This window comes from Mustela nivalis, assembly GCF_964662115.1.
Source record: "Mustela nivalis genome assembly, chromosome: 12".
NCBI classification, from domain to species: domain Eukaryota; kingdom Metazoa; phylum Chordata; class Mammalia; order Carnivora; family Mustelidae; genus Mustela; species Mustela nivalis.
In genome coordinates, this window is record NC_139031.1 from 89,916,546 (window position 1) to 89,936,963 (window position 20,418).

Below are 20,418 nucleotides of genomic sequence, written 5' to 3' on the forward strand. Positions count from 1 at the left end.
CTGCATTCCACAAATACTGAAGTGCGCTCTTTTTGTTATTAGTCCAAACTGTCCTCTCACTTCTATTAGAATTTCTCCTTTGACTCCTGGTTTACTTAAAAATGTATTTCTTTATTTGCACGTAGGAGTTTAACATATATTTTTAAAGTTTTTTTTTATTTATTTGTCAGAGACAGATCACAAGTAGGCAGAGCAGCAGGCAGAGAGAGAGAGAGAGACGGGGGAAGCAGGCTCCCCATGGAGCAGAGAGCCTGATGCGGGGCTCGATCCCAGAACCCTGAGATCATGACCTGAGCCAAAGGCAGAGGCTTAACCCACTGAGCCACCCAGGTGCCCCTAACATATATCTTTAAAATACTTAACTCTAACTTTGTTCTTTCACCTTCAGAGAACATACTCTCCATGAGTCCAACCCACTAATGTTTGTTGAGCCTTAGTTTGTAGTCCGTCTGCTCATTTAAAAAAAAAAATTCTGAGATCTTAAGAAGAAAGTGCTTTCAGCATTTGTTGTGTGTCCTGTATTTGTTGGTCAGTTTTGTTATCATTTTATTCAAATATTTCCTATAAATTACTGAGTAATTCCCTATCACTGAGAATTTGTCTACTTCTTCTTACTATATATATCTAAGGTACACTACTTGTTCGTATATATTTAAAACTGGTATGACTTCTAGGTAAAAGTAGCTTTTCATTATATAATCACGTGACTTTTACTGCCAATAATACTTTTTGTGTTGGGTTTTATGATTATTTATATAGTGATCTCAGCCTCCCTTCAGTTAATGTCGAATTGACATTAAAACCTTCTTTACTCATGAACAGTATGTAGTATGTGTTAAGAGTTTATTGTATCTATTCTGACAGTATTTTTTTGTCCCTGGAGTGTTTCTGTCTCTTGTAATCAGTTTGGCTAGTGGTTACTGAGATGTCTTTCCACCGTCTTGGTTCTTGATCACCATCTGTCCCCTCTGCTCATGGTTTCCTTGCCTCTCCTGTCTCGTCTTGTTAGATTAGCTGACTCCGTGAGTGCTCCTTCTGCCTTTGAACCTCATCAGACTGTTCCTGTTCTATTTGTAGTTTCCCTGGAAATTAAGACGTACCCTGCTAACTTTGCAAATCCAAATGTGATCCAGCCTTTCCCCTCCTTCCTGGGCAATGCCCAGATGTTAGACTGTTGTAGATTTGCTAACCCCTCTCCTGAATTAACAGGTTAAATTCGTCTTGTTTTGTTCTGCAGTCCTCTAGACACTGCGTCCACTGTTGCAGTCAGGCAGTGTTCATTTACATCTGCTTATGTGTTCACCTTCGTTCTCGACTCTTTCATCCTAGACCCGTCCTTCCGGACAACTTTCTTTCTGCCCGAAGTACCTTCTCGAGAATTTCCCTCAGTGGTATTGTGTCGCTGACAGATTCTCTTCTCTTAGTTCTCATTCGTCTGTACATGAGAGAAATTCACCCTCATTCTTGAAAGGTACTTCTGCTGTGTTTCTAGGTCGCCAGCGATGCCCTTACGGCACTTGTGTATGTCTTTCTTCTCCAAGTTTCTCATGATTCTGACACCTTGCCACTTGCCGTCGGGTTTAGGCAATCTCTCTTTTTGCACTCAGGATGACATAAGATGCATGTGTCTGGATGTGATCTCATTGTTCTCATTGCTGTTCTCATTGCTCACGCCTGGGATTTGCTAAGCTTCTTGAGTCTGTGGATCTACTCCTGAGTCTGAAGAAGTCTCCCTGTTATATTTTCAACTATTGCTCTGTTATCTCCACTCACTCTTCAGAGCTTGGACCAAATGCTGTTTAGAACTTCTCACCTCACGCCTGCTATGTTCATCCTCTCTACTGTATTTTCTAGAATTTTCTCTCTCCATCCTGTTCTGATTTGTCTTATAATTCATTAATTCTCCCTTCTGTCTGTTCTGTGCATTTTTCCTGCCAGTTATGTCCATATAATTTTCATTTCCGGAAGATCTGTTTGATTATTTTCTGAGTACAGCATGCCGCATTTTCCCTGCAGTTATTTTCAGGGTTGTCATTGGCCGTATTTTACAAACTATAATTTGTACTTTTTTTTTTTTTTTTTTACATTTTAACATCTCTGAGATAGATATATGTATGGAAACTAATGTTGTTTTATAATTCCTACCAGCCAAAAAGCAGCTATAGGGATCATTAATACGCGTACAAAATGGAAATTAGCAATTGGTGTAAAAGGGAAAAAAACATCTGTAAGGCAGCAGCTAGGAAGCAGGTGAGCTCTTCTTCTCCGGCAGCGGCACCAGATGTGCAGCCGCAGCTGCCACTGAAGTCACTGTGTAATGACGTTTCAGTAGACTCTCGCACCGAGCGTGGCCCGTGTGCTGCTGCACAGAGCAGGCGGGCAGTGCGGGACCCTGGAGACGAGCCATCCGGCCTCGGTCGGTCTTCATGCTGCACGCTGCACCTGTTCCTGGACACAGGACCCCCTGGGCTCTACTGCTCGTCTCCGTTTCCCCTAGCTGACACACAGCAACATGGCTGGCACGTGTCACTCCCTCGAACAGAACCTGTCTGTCAGCTCCCGGTGCTGGGCCCGGAGCCTGGTGGGCACGGCGGAGCTTGGTCCACCGCCGAGGGTCTCCTAAGGCTGGAATCAAGGCGTTGGAAAGGGTTGGGGTGTCACCTGAGGCTTGGGCTCCTTCTGTAGCTCTCCTGGTTGTTACAGAATTTGTTTCCTTGCAGCTGTCAAACTCAGAGGGGCTGACTTCTTCAATGTCAAGGGGAACGTCTCTCTGACACGAACTTCGTGGCGAGGGTTCGCTTGACTAGGTCAGGTCCACCAGGGGCAGTCTCCCTTCCAATTCACTCAGAATCCACTGATTGTGACTTAGCCAAGGGAGCTGACGGTCCCTCTCCTTCTCTCACCCTGCCCAGACTAAGGCGGGGGGTATTTTCTAGCATCTGTGCAGCAGGTGGCAGGGATCTTCGGGCTCTCTTGGAATCCACCTGAGAGACTTTCCCACAAGGAGCTGCCCCAGGCCATGGGGGTCATGCATGGCTCATACAGTTTTTGAGTGTGTTTATTCCCAGCATGCACTCAGTGACCGTGGACCTCACCACAGATTAGACACAGGGACCACTGGGTCTACTGAGAGACAGTCCCAGGCCAAAATGTCATTTGCCCACGGTGTGCCCCAGCTCTGTGCTGACTACCATGGTAGGGGGACCAGAGTAATCCCCAGGAATCAGTGTCGAAGATCTCTGACTTCAGGTGTTTGCTCTGACTGGGGCACAACGATTCTAGAATCTCCCACAGAGCTCTGCCTCCCAGGGTCACTGGCCCAGTCTGCAGTTCCCTTCCACACTTGGTGACTGTGAAGCAGCCTGGCTTCCAGGCTTCTGGGTTCTGAACCCCAACCCCATCCATTTGTCTCGCAAGCCACAGAGGTGGTAACTTCTCCCTGCAGTTCCTACCTTGGTGTTGCCTCACTGTTTGGTTTTTTGCCTTAGTCCTCTGATGCCTGTTTAATCAGGTCTCTGTTGTAAAATGACTTTACTGCATGGATGAACCCAGAGGACATGTGGAGTAGAATAAGCCCATCACAGAAGAACAAATACTGCACAATTCCACTTAGATGAGGAATCAGCGACAGTCATACTTGCAGAAGCGCACAGTGGGATGTGGTTGCGAGAGCTCGGTAGGGGAGGAGGAATGGGGAGATGTCAGTCAAAGACATAAAACTTCATTTTTGCAAGATGAGTAAGTTCTAGAGATTTGCCACATAGCACCGTGCCTATAGATACTGATACTGTATTGTGCCCCTAAAACTTGTGAAGAGGGCTTCTCATGTTAACTGTTTTTACACAACAATGAAAAAGAGGCATCAGGAAGCTTCTGGAGGTGATGGGTACATCTGTTAGGTTGGTGTGGCTTCCCAGTCCTGTGTGTCAGATCACATACATTAAATATGCACATCAGCTGTATATCAATCAATTACACCTAAATCAGGCTGTTTAAGATAAATTAATAAAATAAAGTGTCTGTCAAAATAACTGATACATGGTGTGCCCGGCTGGCTCAGTTGGTTAAGTGTCCAACTCTTGATTTTGGCTCAGGTCATCATCTCAGGGTTGTGACATTGAGGCCAGCGTGGGGCTCCACACGGGGCATGGAGTCTGCTAAAGGTTCTCTGTCTCCCTCTGCCTCTGCCCTCCCCACCGCCTGTGCACGCGTGCTCACGCTCTTTCTCTTTCTTTAATAAACCCTTAAAATGAAATAAAACAACAAATACAGTTCCTGGTTTCCTGACTGGAGCCAGACACATGCCCAGAGTTTTCTGCACAATGGAACAGGGACGTGAGCGCCACCATATTTGTATAATGGACCCCTGAGAGGAAAGACAGCAGGACACACTGTGCTCCGTGTGGGTGACACACAGCTCTGCAGCCCACAGCAAGGCCCCACTGCCTGCATTCTGAAGGAGGACCCTACACGGGCTGCGACCCTGTGGCAGGAGGTGAGGAAGTCAGTTCCCCGAGCAGCAGGACGTCCCGTGGGGAGGGAGGGTTTGCCACCAGGCAGCCAGCATCCCAGGGTCAGCCAAGCCTCCACGTGCACCCGGGCACGGGCGACACAGCTGTCTGGTGCCCTTCTCTGTATGCGTGGCACAGTGCACCACGTGAAATGTTGTGTTGGTTATTTTACTCGAAAGACGAAAACAACTTTTCATCCTACCATGAACTTGCAGCCTTGTTTCCACCACACCCGGGTCTCTCCCGTGCGCTTGCAGAAGCCCTTGGGCATCTCGCTGGGCAGGTGCGACAGCGGTTTCAGGGCGGCAGCACAGTGCAATTTGGAGAACGTCAGGAACTTCTAGAAGGCCGCGGAGCAGGCTCCGGGGGCTTTGTGCTTACCTGGTGCGGAGCCACAGCATCGGTGGGCGGGGCACCGAGGGTCACAGAGGGTGACCCCGCATCCTGTCGCAGACTCCCTGGAAGATAGTGGCAGACTTGCTTTATGCAGCAAACTAAAACTAACATTCATACCTTTTTTGGTCTTAATCTATTTAAAATTCTTCTCAGCCTGTATTTTTCAGAGGTGGTCTGGTTTCTCATGTATTCATATTTAAATCAGAATGTTTCTATTTATTCATCTGAATTAAACACATTTACTGTATCTTAGAGATCTGCATCGCAAATGAAACTATTTTTAGCAAGTTGTGAGGAAAGTACAGAAATAAATTATCTAAGTTTTTACAAATTTAATTCCCACGTGTCATACCTTTGCTTTCTTTTTTTCAAAAGTATTACATTTAAATAAAATGTAACACATTATTGAAAGACCCGAGGGAATTTCAAAAACACAGTCATGCAAATGATGGCTACTTTTTCTGTGTCAGCCTGTCCCCTCTTTGGGAATCAATGTCACACTGCACACCCCCCCCCAGGGAACCTAATGTGCACTTCTTAACCTGTGTTATCTGTGGTAACAACGTTCGCAGGTGCAGAACAATTAGTTATACTTAAAACTTCTATCATAGTATCCAGATATTATTTCTATAGACAGAATATAGTATCCAACTGTGAGTTTTTTCCTCAAAGTTTTTTTTGTTTTGTTTTTTGTTTAAAGGAGGCTCTACACCCAGCGTGGGGCTTGAACTCACAACCCTGAGATCAAGAGTCGCATGGTCTACCGACTGAGCCGGCCAGGTGCCCCTCTGCAAAGGAATTTTAAAGAAATTCCATACTTTATCATCTACCAATTGTACCAATTTGAAATATACTGTATTCAAAATGAAGTCTTGAAGTATGATTATAATTCCACTTAAATATCAGAGATGGAAAAGCACAGACTGAGACTAACAGGCATGCGTTCAGCAAGTGACAGAGCTAGCAGTGGCTTTTTCTGCTATAAACCCTTGACACGGTCGCTTAATAGTCAGATGAGGAAGTGTGTTCAGAAATGTCACAGAACACTGAACAAGGATTTTATTGCTCTGCAGCATTCAGAGACGAAATAATGGTAAAATAAAACTCGAGGTTAAAATGTTAACTTCATAAAGCGTGGTGATAATATACGGCCTTTCTTTCTTTAGGTTCCTTAGCAATGTCAAGCCCACCAATCAGTGTTTTGGCCCTCGATGTACTGATCCAGTGGTGTTCTGCAGCCGGCAGGACCGCAGCCTTGACTTTGGAGCAGCCGCGCTGGGCCAGCCCCCACCCGAATGCTCTGCGTCTCTTCTCCCACATTCAGTGCCTCCTCACGTCTCTTGAATTAGAACCCATCCTGGTTCTCACCTTCACAAGGGCACTCGCGTTCTCTTTAACTGTTTCATCTACTGTCCACAAAAAAGTCAGTCCACACATATTTCTTCAACAGCCACTCTGCTTTCCAGAGTTTGCCTGTCTCAAGTTTCTTAAGAGCCTGCTCCCTGCCTTCCAGAATATTCGTCCACTGGAGCAAGCCCCTCATGACCCAAACCAGTGTGAGCCACAGAACCGTGCAGTAAACGGAAAGGAGAGCTCAGACATACGAAGGTCCTCTAACTGACTTGTACAAGAGATGGCCTCGGTTAGAAACACGGGCTGTCCCCTCATTTAAAGGTAGCATTCACTGCTTATTTTTATTAAATTCTCGTATCACTAATACTATCTTGGTGGAAGAAAATTTAAGGAGTTTATATGTGACAATTCTTAGCTTCCTGATTCATGGAAAAATGTCCAGGAAATCTTAATGAGAGGCAAGGGAAAGGAGTTAATAAGTTGTTGGAAATGGCTGAAAGCAGGTGCTCCAAAAACCAGAAGTGGAGGACAGTCACTAGCATTCCAGGGCGAGTCTGGGTGTCTCCCTGGTGTCCCCCACGCTGTGCAATTTCTCCCCACACCCTCTCAGACAGCTCAGAGCACACAGACATGTGATACCCCAGCCTGACCCGTAGCCAACTCAAGACAGCCAGAGCACCCTCGCCTCAGCCTGCAACAGATGGCAGCCTTCCAAAATCAGGCAGTGACTGGAGCAACATAAGAAAGTTGTATTGATGACAAAAGCATTCTTATAAACTATTTCATGGTACTGAATAAAGGTAGCTCCACTTAAACCTTTTACAGTGATAGAAAAATCTCCAAATCGTATTAAACTAGACCAAAGAAAATGGCTCAACATTTTATCAAGAGTACATACACACACACACACACACACACACACACTGACCTGGGATTTCAGGCTGCTCCCACCTGAGCAGGAAGCTGGCTTTCACGTGGCCACACGGACCCATGAGAGTGGGGGGCAGCAGGTCCTGACCTAGGCGACACCTAGCCCCCTCCCTTTGAGATCTGAGCTACTCACCCTTAGTCAGGTGGTCAGTTTCTAACCACGTGTCGGATCGGTACTGCTCTTTGGCTTTCATTTTACTAAAAGAGGCAGAAAGAAAGAAAGATGTCATTAAGTGCTGAGTGCTGGAGACGACTTAAAATTGGATCCCATAGAACTGGGGGTGGGGGTGGGGCTAATTCAGTTAGGATCCTCAGTCAAGCCCAATTTTGTGCTTGAAACATTTCAGATAAAAGAGATTTGACAACCACATCAGGGTTGTTTAATAGGAAACCAAAATAATGGAGCAAATACTGAGTAATGAACACACACACACATATATGTATGTATATCTGTATACACTACTTTATATACTGTACACACTGCTTTCCATCACACACATACACATGTATGTACATGTATCTGTGTACACACTACTTTCCATCACACATACACATGCATGTACATGTATCTGTCTACACCACTTTCCATCTGACTCCCATGCCTGCTTTTGAGCAGAGGTAAGAAGGGTGACGCCCTGGGAGTGAGTTGAAATACCACGTTTATTCTGAAACAAATAAATAGCGGTAACAGATGGTATTGACAGTTCTGAGACGTCTCCTTCTCATACCGAGACCTGTCTTCTCTCTTTCACCTTTAAGTAAAGGATACCGGTCTTCTAACCGAATCGTCTGTAGCATGTGAAGCTTTTAGCTCTCAGTAACTCGCCTCCTCGCCCTGAACCTGACCCAGACGTGATGTGCACAGTTACGTGCCGAAGGCTTTAGGCACAGGGTGGCCCTCAGAGGCATGTCTCTCCTCCCGCTCACCCAGGGACTCTGTCAGAGCACATTTATGTAGTAAACAGGTCATATGTGTATATTTACACCGGTTTGAATTTGGATTTTTCCCCCTTATGCTGCACTGTTCCACCATCTCACCTACGCTGATGTATCGTGAGCTACAACTCTTGTCGGTTTGTATGATTGTTACAACTGTCATTCACCTTGTTGGGGGCTAATTCACCTATGTTTGTGTTAAGAAGGGAACAGAATTCTCCACTAGCCGGAATGAGGAGAGGCACCTTTTAAAACATACACATATTGGAGTACACAAGCCAAATTATAAGCTACAGTTAAAAATAGGTGGAGGGGCACCTCGGTGGCTCAGTGGGTTAAGCCTCTGCCTTCGGCTCAGGTCATGATCCCAGGGTCCTGGGATCAAGCCCCGCATCGGGCTCTCTGCTCAACAGGAAGCCTGCTTCCTCCTCTCTCTGCCTGCCTCTCTGCCTACTTGTGATCTCTGTCTGTCAAATAAATAAATAAAATCTTAAAAAAAAAATAGGTGGAAACCAGCACCAGTGGGCCCTTCAGAAATTAAGGATCTGTGGGAAATGGGCAAGAATTTTTAGCTTCCCTCATTCTATACTCATTAACGGGTGTTTTTCTGCATAGACAGGGTGTTGCTTACAAGATGATTTCGGTGCTTGTGAATCAGGAACTTGTACAAATAAGAAGGAAAAAACAGCAGAAACCTTCATCACAGATGTAGGAGTTTCCAGAAGCATTGACAGCATTTCGAGGAGATGCCCCAGTCAACGAGAGCCTATCGAAAGTACCTAACTGCTTTCAACTTTTTCTTAACTTTCCATTTCATAGAAGAAATCTTTTCTTTCTTTTTTTTAACTGAACTCTAGCTCACTGGAAGAGATTGAACGTGGCAGCGCACAGCGAGGACTTTGAGACCAGACTTCACGTCCTTCTGAGAGTGGCACGGTGGGGCTCACCTGTCTGCAGTGCCTCTGGGGGCACCTGTCGGGAAGCTCGATCTCCATCCAGAGCCGACCCTGGCTGGAGTAGGGCCAACTCGCCCAGCGTCTCAAACCTCTCCATCGCCCCAGTGTCTTCTACAAAATCAGTTAAGTATGCTTTCATCTGTCTTCTATTTAGGATGTTTAAATCCCACCCAGAAAAATTTAGGAGGTGCTCAGGACTGTTACTTGTCTTGAATAGTAAATAGGAAAGTTACTCTTTACTAAGTTGGGCACAGTATTAAGGATTCCTAAGAACAGCCTCATTTGTATATGTACCAACATGATAGCTGTCCCCCACCCCCCACCACTGCTGCCACTGGCAAAGAACAGGGCCGACTTCTTAAGAAGAGACTCTTTGTGGGTTGAAACCCATATATATTGACATCATTCAGCAACTTCATCATCATGGTTTCCAGCGTCTGTCTTTTCTGCCCTGTGCACCTTGCTGGACTGTGAGTGACACCCACCCTTGGTCCTGGAGCGGAGTGGGAACTTCTGGAAGACTCCACTCCTTTGGTTATTTCTAAGGTCAAGCCCTGAGTATCCCTTTTGCCCCTGATGCTAGAATGTAGAAAGTAAAATATATGAAATGCTAACGTGGAAAAAGTAAATCAACGTAAGTAAGGGCAGAAGCCAAGATACGTGACAGTATCACGTGACAGGTCACAACATGAGACTACAGAAGGAGGCTGAAGAACTCTTTTTACTACCAGCAAAAAAAGAGTAAAAGACTCAAGATGGTACCAGTGCACACACAGGAGTAAAGACCTCGAGATGGTACCAGTGCAAACACAGAGCCCTAGATCCTGACAAAGCTCCTAAGAACTTAACACACACTGGGCAGGAGCAGCCTACTTCCCGGACTCAGAGTGCGTGTCTGGTTGGAGAAACTATTCCTTCTCTCAAGGGGGAGACAGACTGACAGACCTGATTGAGAAAGGGCACTATTCTGAACATTTTACTCCTAGAGATTAACTTAGATACTGGCACAGGCACTGAAATTCTAGTCGGCCCATCCGTGGAGCAGCCGCCTGCCCAGTGGTGTGTAGAGTGCACACCGCTCGGTGTTGTCACAGCATTAGGCCTCTGTTCCAGAAGGATTGCCCGTTGCTGGACAGGCCCAGCGGCAGCTGAGGCTGGCACAGGCCAGTCCGGGTGTGAAAGAAACGAAAGGCGTTTGTACACACAGGGATTTACCATGCACAGACTGTTCTGAAATTCCCCCAGGCCGCTCTCTGGTGCAAAGCAAACTCTGACTCCAGGAAAGTAGGAAACAAAGGACCCAAGAAGAGTAGCCCAGCCAGTCACTTCCTGTTAAATCTACAGGACTGTCCGTGAGGAATTATCTGCCTCCGACACCCCGGCAGTTCAGCGCTGGGACTGGAGCGGACATGTCAGCGCTCTTGAGCCAACACAGGCGGAGCACAGCCCTCTCAGCATCTGCATGGCCCCGTGGTTTCCGGACGCCGCAGTCCCCACACATCCCTGCAGCTGCATCCCACAGGGGCCTCTCACCTTTCATCCTGCAGAAGGAGGGAGTTCTCTCTTTGCTCGTAGTGATGTGAACATGCCCAGGTTTCTCCTCCTGGAGATCTTGCTGGACAAGGGCGTCCTGAAAGCCTGGTTCCCGGCCCTCCAGCCGCCCAAAGGAGCCACTGCCGGCAGGCCAACTGCTGCTCCCCGGGGGTTCCGAGGCTGGCTCCTGCCCCTGCAACAGTTACCGGTGATGGCTCAGCTGTGCAGACCAGATGGGGACCTGTGTGTAATGGTCCAGTCTGGGGGGAAGGAGCTCATCCTTCCCTGGGGGGTTAGGGTGGGAGAAATTAGGAGGACACTAAGGAGATGACATTGTGATCCTGGACTGTGACACAGCCTCTGAATTACGAATGTTCAGATACGTATGTACGTGAAGCTGTGTATCCGGACAGACGGCCGTACATATGAAGCTGTGTATATATGAACTTGTGTGTATATACAGGATAATAGGAATCGCAAGTTCTTTTATAAGTTTTGTTTTACTGTGAGATTTTCTTTGGTAACTTTTAATTCTGACATGATTTCAAACTTGCAGAACAGTATGAGGAGACAGAGAGCGCCTATAAATTCTTTATCAAATTTACCATTTTAAACATTTTGCCCCATTTGCTTTCTCTCTCTCTTTCTCCTGCATATGTAATATGGACATGTCTTTCCCGAACCATTTGAAAATACGGTGCAGACACTGAATTTCAGAATAAGGACGCCACCAGGGTGCCTGGTGGCTCAGTTGGTTGAGCATCTGACTCCTGGTTTCTGCTCAGGCCGTGATCTCAGGGTCACGGGATAAAGCCCCATGCTGGGCTTACTGCTTGTGGGGAGTCTGCTTCAGGATTCTGTCTCCCTGTCCCTCTGTCCCCCATCCCCCATTCACTCAGGCGCTCCCTCTGTCTCTAAAATTAATAATCTTAAAAAAAAGGGGGCACCACCTGCATAACCACCCCACCAGGATAAAACCTGGAAATTCAGCATGGACACACCATTGATGAAACTACCGACAGAGAGAGGGAAGTGACGTTTTACCTTCAAAGGAATAACACATTGTTTTCACACACATTATGAAACTAAGAAAATGCATAACGGAGCAGCATCTTCGAAGCACCTCGTGAAACCAGCCGCCAGCGGGCAGCTCCGCAGCCAGTTCGGGCCGTACTTCCCACACGGAGGGGGGCTGCCACCCCGCGTCGACGGATGACCGCGGCCAGCTCTGAGAGGGGACGTGGAAGTGGTGGAGAGAGCAGGTCCCGAGACTTGTCGTCACAGGGAAGAGACATCTCCCATCCCCGCGAGGTGACAGATGTGCACTGACTGGCCGTGGCCTCCGTCACCCCCTCACCATGAGGCCCTCGTGCCGAACACCAGGAGCTTGGATGGCGCTGTCCCCCAGGGGTCCTCGGTACGACTGGGAACCAGGGGTCAGAATGTCCTGCACATGGACGGAACTGCAGGATGTCCTTCCACAGGCCACACTGGAAGAGATGCCACAGGGGAGTTTTGAGTCCCAAGGGAGGGAACTGCAGATGGCGGGACGGGGACGGACACAGGAAGGATGGACACAGGACTGCTGCCGTGTGGGGGACTCTGCACCAGCACTAAGGAAGCGGGAGCCAGCGTGGGCTCCACGTCATGTGGGGCCTGGAATGAATGACAGCGTGGGAGCCAGATGGGGTTGGGGCTTCGAGGTCCCACACAGTCCATCTATTCTTTTTTTTTTTTTTTTTTTAGATTTTATTTATTTATTTGACAGACAGAGATCACAAGTAAGCAGAGAGGCAGGCGGGGGTGGGAGAAGCAGGCTCCCTGCTGAGCAGAGAGACCGATGCAGGGCTCGATCCAAGGATCCTAGGATCATGACCTAAACCGAAGGCAGAGGCTTAACCCATTGAGCCACCCAGGCGCCCCCCAGTCTGTCTATTCTAAAATCCACGCAGATGGGGAATCCAGATGTGAAATGTGAAACAACAGAATGTTTACAAGAGAAATCATGACATTCTGATGACAAACGGGGTCACGACAGATACTCTGCTGGCGAGAGTTCTCCCCACAAGCACCTTCTTGGGAAAAGCCACCCCCAGCCCTCCTGAGACGAGCACACAGGAGGCACCTGTCTGCCCGCCCGACCTGGAGGCTGAGCGCCTGCCGCCCGCCTTCGCGTCTGAGGTGACCGGGAGCGATGGTGTCCAGGCCCAGCTCCTCCTTTCCCGCTCGGGATGCAGAGAGGCAGCCACCTCCAGAGAAATGTCACCACGCAGGAAGCCCTGGAAAGCTCTCGCATCAAAAAGCAGACCACAGACGTCACCAGACGTCCATGCCCTCCCTTGTAACTCGTATAAACTGTCTCCTGAGAAGAGAATTGTCCAGCCTTGTGATCTCCCCAAGTGACAGCTTATCTGGTCTACCTCTTCCGTGATGAAGGACGGATGGTTACAGCTCAGATGGCCAGAAGGCCTGTCCTGCAAAGTGGTGTCTTCCAACGGTGTCCTGCACACCAGGCAGACTTGAGTCCCCTTAACAGAATCCCAGACCATTGTCAGGGGAGCTGTAGCCACACTGGGCTATAGCCCTGACCTCTGGCCTCCAGTCCCCAGCACCCCCACAGGCCCCGACACAGCTGTCCAGGCTCTCCTCCTCTGTGGCCTTGTCCCAGCCGACCTATTTGCTTATGTCTGTCCCCTTCCACTTTGTTTGTCCCTGCTCATGCCCTCCAGTCCCTGTCACTCCTCCCTATCCCCCTGCTTCCTTCCCACAGAGTTTCCTGTCCTTCCTTTCTCTTCTGAACAGTTGTTTTCTATTCCTCTGGTCCCTGCGACTCACCTGCTCATCGATGGAAGAACATGTATTGAGAAAGGTAATAACTAATGTTGGCAAGGACATGGAGAAATTGGGACACTCGTACACTGCTGGTGGGAATGCACCAGACAACAGTAGCCTTTTTGGCCTGGCAGGAGAGGTCTTGGGGAAGACCATGGGGTAGGAGGTCCTGGGAGTCTGTCACCCAATCTAGATGATACTTGCACTGGCAGAATCTGTCCGGGGTAACCCCTTTGGAAATCTGGTGTCTAATGAAGGCTTGCAACTTCCAGGAGAAGGCTTGGGTGGCAAATTGCATTCAATTTTGAGTGGTTTCGGCTCTTAACACAGTAGCAACTATCCATTCCCTACCCCCAGCCATGTGGCAGGCAGCTGTGCATGTATTCCTGAAGCAGCACTCAGTTTGGGGAACATAGAGTAAGCAGAAAGGGCCCTGTCCTCCAAATACTGGGTATCTGTGCTGTGACCACCGATGGCTGCTGCTTCTCACAGAGGCGCTGACAAAGAACTCTTATTTTTCTTCCCCCAGTGTTGCAACCCTCTCCCCTCGGGCTCAAGAGACCTCCAGAGGATTTCAAGGACCAGTTCCACTTTATTCCCCCTTCATTTTTTTGCTCTTCCCCTTCAGGAGCCAGATATTAAAGACTAGGACATTCCAAAAGAAATGCACATGCAGGGGAAAGTAAACACGACTGTGTCTGCCGAGGAAAGGCTCAGAGAAGACCCAAGAAGACATTATGTTTATGCTGCAAGCTGATCCTTGGCACAGAGAGGCTACAATTAAAAAAAAAAATTTTTTTTAATTAAAAATAGCAAACCCTGGGGAAAGCGGAAATTCTAATTTTCAGACTTACCACATTGTTAAATTCAAATGTCTGGTTCTCAACAATATAACATAGCAGATGTACAAAACCCAGGAAAGTATGCCCCATTCCAAGGGGAAAAGTAAGTCAACAGAATCTGTTCCTGAAAAGTAGTAACTATTAGACAAGGACTTCAGAATCATGCTCTTATGGCTCTTAGGGTTGCTCAAGAAGCTAAAGGAAGACTTGCATGAAGTCAAGGAATCTACCTGTGGATGAAATGGAAGCATCGAGGCAGAGACAGAAAACGCACAGAGGAACCAAAAAGAAACAAAGTACAGTAACTGAGATGGAAAACACAGGAGAAGCATTGGGAGACAGTGTCAGGCCAGCAGGAAAAGAGTCTGTGAACTTGAAGACTACACTGGACATTAGGAAGGCTGAGGAACGAAGGAGAAAAGATCAAAGAAAAACAAGCAGAACCCAGAAGAAATTTGGCATCTTCAAAAGGACTGACACATGTGTCTTGGAAATCTCAGAAACAGGAGAGAAAAAAGAAAAGGGCAGAGAGAATACTCGAAGAAATCATGGCTGAAAAATTCAGAATTTGAAGAAAGACATGCACACAAACATTAAAGAAACCCAGTGAACTTCCTAGTAAGATGAACTGAGAGAGACCCCAAACGAGACACATTATAATCAAACTTCCAGAGCTGCCAACAAAAAGTCAACACAGGGCAAGGGGTCCCCAGTAAGGCTGCAAGCAGATTGCTCACCAGAAATCTGGAAGGCCGGGAGACCGCGGGCTGATACTCAACGTGAGAACAGGAAAACCGTCAAGAAATCCCGTATCTCAGGGTCACCTGGGTGGCTCAGTTGTTGAGCGTCTGCCTTCAGCTCAGGTCATGATCCCAGGACCCTGGGATTGAGCCCCACATCAGGCTCCCTGCTTTGCGGGAAGCCTGCTTCTACCTTTCCCTCTCCTACTCCCCTGCTTGTGTTCCCTCTCTCACTGTCTCTCTCTCTCTCTCTCTCTCTCTGTCAAATAAATAAACAAAATCTTTAAAAAAAAAAAAAAAAAAAAGAAAGAAAGAAAGAAAAATCCTGTATCTGGTTCAAGTGTTCTTTGTAAGTGAGGGAGCAATCAAGATATTCTGAAAGAAACAACAGTGGGAGGAGCTGTGACTAGAACTTCCCTACCAAAAAAAGGTCAGCAGAGTCCTGCTAGGTGCAGTGAAGGGTCAACCAGTAACTCAAAGCCACATAGAGAAATAAAGATTTCAGTAAAGGCAATGTATGGGCAATTATAAAAGCTGGTGAAGTTCATTGTCCTGGGACACAGGCTCACTGACAGCCTGGGACCTAATCCCAGGGCTAGAGAACAACTCCCCTCCCCCCACACCTCACAACCACATACTAAAGCCAGTTTCTGGGAGTTCCTTCTGTCCAGCGCATCACACCTGGCTATCTAGAAAAAATCACAAGCCTTACGAAAAGGCAGAACACACAGTTTGAAGAGACAGGGAGGCCTCAGAATCAGACTTGCGTATGGCAGGGCTGTTGGAAGGATCAGACGGGGGAATTTAAAACCACTCTGGTAATATACTAAGGACTTTAACAGAAAAAGTACACAGTATGCAAGGACAGTATGTAGTGTCAACAGAGAGTAGAAATTCTAAGAAAGGTTAAAAAGAAAAGCCAGAGATCAAAAACATTTTGACAGAAGTGGGGCTCGCTTTTGACGGGCTCATTGTCGACTGGACACGACCGAGGAGAGAATCTGTCTCTGAGTTGGGAATGTGACTGTAGCGACGCCCAAACTGAAAATCAAAGGTAGAAAAGACCGGGAAAAAATACGTAAGAACATGCAAGGACCGAGGGACATCCACAGGGCTGTGACACACGTGTCATGGGGACATCAGGAGGAGGAAGAGACAAGGGAACAGCAGCAAAATCTGAGGCTGTCGTGACAGAAACACTCCCCAGATTACCACCAGGCTCCAAAGCACAAATCAGGAAGCTGGGAAATAAGACAAATGTCCAGAACAACGACACTTACATGTGTGAGAACGGGGAGTAGATAAAGACTTTCTCAAACAAATGGGAAGTGAGGGAGCGTGCTGCACGCCGCCCTGCATCATGAGAGATGTTAAGGAAGTGTTTCAGGGAGCAGGAAAATGAAATAGCTCAGAACCTCAGATCTGCATAAAGAAAGGAAGAGCATCAAAGAAGGAATAAGTGAAGGTAAGAGAAAACTTATTTTTATTATTCTTTTTTTAAGGATTTTATTTATTTGGCAGAGAGGGAGAGAGAGCACAAGCAGGGGAAGCAACGGGCAGAGGGAGAAGCGGACTCCCCGCCCAGCAGAGAGCCAGACACGGGGCTCCATCCCAGAACCCCAGGATCATGACCTGAGCCGAAGGCAGACGCTTAACGACGGAGCCACGAGGCGCCCCTGCTCTGATTCTTAATCGATGTAACGGAGCATTTTGTTCAAAATCATAACAGCCACTCTGTATTTGACTCTGTATTTATGGATGTTTATGGAGGGGCATAAAGTAGAGACACTCTTACCATACAACCCAAGAATCATGCTCCTTGGTATTTACTCAAATTATTTAAAAATTTGTGACCCCAAAACCTACATATGGATGTTCATAGCAGCTTAATTCATAATTACCAAACCTTGGAATGGACCAGGTAGGTGAGCCGATAGATAAGCTCCGTTGCATCCAGACAATGCAGTGTTACTCAGTGCAAGAAGAAACACGCCGTCAAGCTACGAAAGGACAAACAGGAAACTTACATGTGTATCACCACACGATGGAAGCCAGTCTGAAAGGGGGATGTACTGTATGATTCCATGATTCTATGACATTCTGGAACAAGGAGAACTGTGGAGACTGTAAACAGATCAGTGGTTGCTAGAAGGGGACGGGGGCACCATAGGCAGAGCCCAGAGAATTTTTAGGGCAGTGAAACTATTCTGCATGGCACTGCTACTGCAGAGGTAGAACCTGTCACTGTACATTGGTCTGAAGCTGTAGGAGGACTGTGGACGTGGGGTGACTATGACGTGTCACTGTAGGTTCCCTGAATGTGATGGCTGTACCACTCTGGTGGGGATGTTTGTGGTGGGGGAGCACAGGGGCATCTGGGAAGTACCTGTATATTCTCCTCGGTATTCGCCATGAATCTAAAACGGCTCCCAAAAATAGTTTATTAATTTAAAGAAAACAAAAGCACAGGGAACACAGACATGAGCAGTCATTTCTGTGGCGATTTCACCGCTGGTTTTCCCTATCAGGAGTGAGGAGCACGTGTTTTAGGGTTAGGGTTAGTGGCCCCGGGTCACAAGTGGACAGTGTGCGTGATGTGGCCTTGCGGGCTGCTGTTCAGGAACAGAAAAGGAACTTACTGGTTGCTTTTAATGGAAGTGTGGGAACAAAACAGTCACTGTCCGGTGACCAGCACCTGCTGTATTTTGTTTCCTTCTCTCGTAGGAAAAGGAAGAATTGATTGAAGAATGGCAGCCGGAACCTCTTGTTCCTCCCATCTCGAAAGACCATCCTGCTCTCAACTACAACATCGTTTCAGGGTAAAGTGCTTTGCTTCTCGAAGGTTGTGTACTTGCTCTCCTGTAGGTATACTTGCCAAAGCATACAGAGGTTTATGTAGTGTTTCTAGCAGAAATACAACAGTAAGAAATCTCAGAAGCTCAGAAATCATTTTAGTGCCCGACGTAGGACTCTGCTAAGGACGTACGGACAGTTTTATGGTCTCTAGTTTGAGCATTGCAGTTTGTACCTTTCTTCCATTAAAAAAACAAAAACCTCGTTTTGCGAAATTATATGTCTTCCTGGTAATACTTCAAATAGTGAGACAGATTCGAAATGAAAAGCAGTGCTCCTTTTTCTCAGCTTCATTGTTTCTGACTTTAGATCTGTTGTGGGTTACCTTCATAGCCAGATGTGAGTCTTGTGCTCACGCTTCTGCTTAGCGAGGCAGCACGGACAGCAGCACTTGACTCTGACAGTTCGAGTTCTGAAACTGACATTCCTTGGGCTGCCTCTCTCCCCACTTGTTCCAAGGTCTGATCTGTCTTTGTGTTTAGTTCTTCTGTTGCTTGTCTTTGCTTTACCACGTCTGCTTTCTTAAATTAAGAAGTACTTTAAGTTTATAGGAAATACCCAACCCATGTATACCCACCATCCAGGATAAATAGGCATTCACCTTTTGCTATCTTTATTTCAGATCTACCTTAAGAAGGAAATAAAACGTTCCAGTTGTAGCTAAGAAATGCCTTCCCATCTACCACTTATTCTTATCACCCACAAAGGATGACCATTTTCATGAAGTTGGCAGATGTCTTTAACTTACATTTAAACCTTTGACAAAAAAAGATTCATTTCTTTATTTTAGAGAGGGAGAGAGAGAGAGAGCGTGCCCAAGAACAGAGAGGGACAGAGGGAGACAGAGAACCCTCAACAGGTTCCACGCTGAGCACACAGCGTGGTGCGGGACTTGAACTCAGGACCCGACGATCAGGAGCCAAAATCAAGAGTTGGACACTTGACCAACTGAGCCACCCAGGTGTCCCTCTATTTATACTTTTAACATGTATCCTTGACACCATGAAATCATTGAGTATTTTGTCTGAATATGTGATGCAGCATATTTCTCTGAGTGTGTCCTTCCGCTCCTGCGCTGATGGAAAGGGGGTTTGCATTCTTCACTCCGTGCATTGCTGTGGTCATGTGGAATTTTTAGGCGTTCTGCACTCGGACTTACTCATCAGCAGTGCCGTGGTTAAGATGACCTTCCCTGCCCCCCGAGGTCGAATGTGCCCATGTCAGTATGGTGGTCGGCTGTCCTGGCGTGCATTGACTTGTCCATCGTTTACCTACTGAGTAGAAATTTCCCTTTTTCTGTATAGTGCGTGCCCTTCTAACAGGTCTGCTTCTGGCTTTGTTTCTCCTCTGCCGGCATGTCCACTTAAACTCCACTTAAATAGCACAGCTTAAGAATAGGCCTTGACTAGAGCAAGGCCTTCACCTCCTTGTCCTTCTAAACTGCGTGGCTATTTGCAGTTCTGTTCCTTGGTGTGAGCTTGTTTAACTGATCACGTTTGACCGACAAATGAGGTCGGGTTGTGACTGGCAGTGCGCTGATGTGGATTCGTGGGAAAACCACCGTGTGCCTGGTGTGTCACTCTGGTCTTTCATGTCCTACAGTAAAGCCATGTAATTTTCTTCATAAAGACTGCTTGTCTTGGGGCTCCTGGGTGGCTCTGTGGGTTAAAGCCTCTGCCTTTGGCTCAGGTCATGGTCTCAGTGTCCTGGGATGGACCCCCGCATCGGGCTCTTTGCTCAGTGGGGAGCCTGCTTCCTCCTCTCCCTCTGCCTGCCTCTCTGCCTACTTGTGATCTCTGTCTGTCAAATAAATAAATAAAATCTTGAGAAAAAAAATGTAGCTACTTTTCAGTGAATGCACTAGTGCTGTTCATTCAGTACTGGGTTAAACAAGAGTAAGTGAATTTACTTAACTTGGAGAGGTTTTTCCTTTCAGTAATAGCCGTATTGACCTAATCCACAGATCATGAAATTGAGTGGGTTTTAGTATGTTCACAGAGTTGTGCAACCATTGCCACCATCTCATTTCAGAGTATTTTTTTAAAGATTTTATTTATTTATTTATTTGACAGAGATCACAAGTAGGCAGAGAGGCAGGCAGGGAGGGGGGAAGCAGGCTCCCTGACGAGCAGAGTGTCCGATGCAGGGCTCGATCCCAGGACCCAGGGACCATGACCTGAGCTGAAGGCAGAGGCTTAACCCTCTGAGCCACCCAGGCACCCCCAGAATATTTTTATCAGCCCAGAAAGAGATTGCACACCCACGCTCACTCACCCCCCACACCCCCCGTTCCCCATCTACTTTCCCCTGACACCTACTAACCTACTTTCTCCGTGTTTGCCTGTTTTGGACTTTAAAGGAACCGTGCAGTATGTGGCCCTTTGTGTCTGATTTCTTTCATTTAGCATCACATTTCCAAGGTTTGTCCATGTCGTAGTAGCTTGTGTCAGTTTTGTGTCTGAATAATACAGTATTTCACTCTGAATATATCATACATGGCACATTCATCAGTTGATGTTCATTAGGGTTGTTTCCA

General features: G+C 47.1%; 1 protein-coding gene across 1 annotated transcript in view; it reads right to left on the minus strand.

Annotated features, from left to right (window-relative positions):
• LOC309845034 (serine/threonine-protein kinase MRCK alpha-like) overlaps positions 1–17,081 on the minus strand; it is a 66,588-nt gene extending 49,507 nt beyond the window's left edge. Inside the window, exons 1-3 of the mRNA XM_082692489.1 lie at positions 17,057–17,081; positions 7,324–7,388; positions 4,893–4,969 (exon numbers count right to left, since the gene is read on the minus strand). Coding sequence (XP_082548615.1) covers positions 4,893–4,969; positions 7,324–7,384 — 138 coding nt within the window. The 5' untranslated portion in view covers positions 7,385–7,388; positions 17,057–17,081. The remainder of the gene's footprint in view (positions 1–4,892; positions 4,970–7,323; positions 7,389–17,056) is intronic.
• Positions 17,082–20,418: the final 3,337 nt, after the last annotated feature.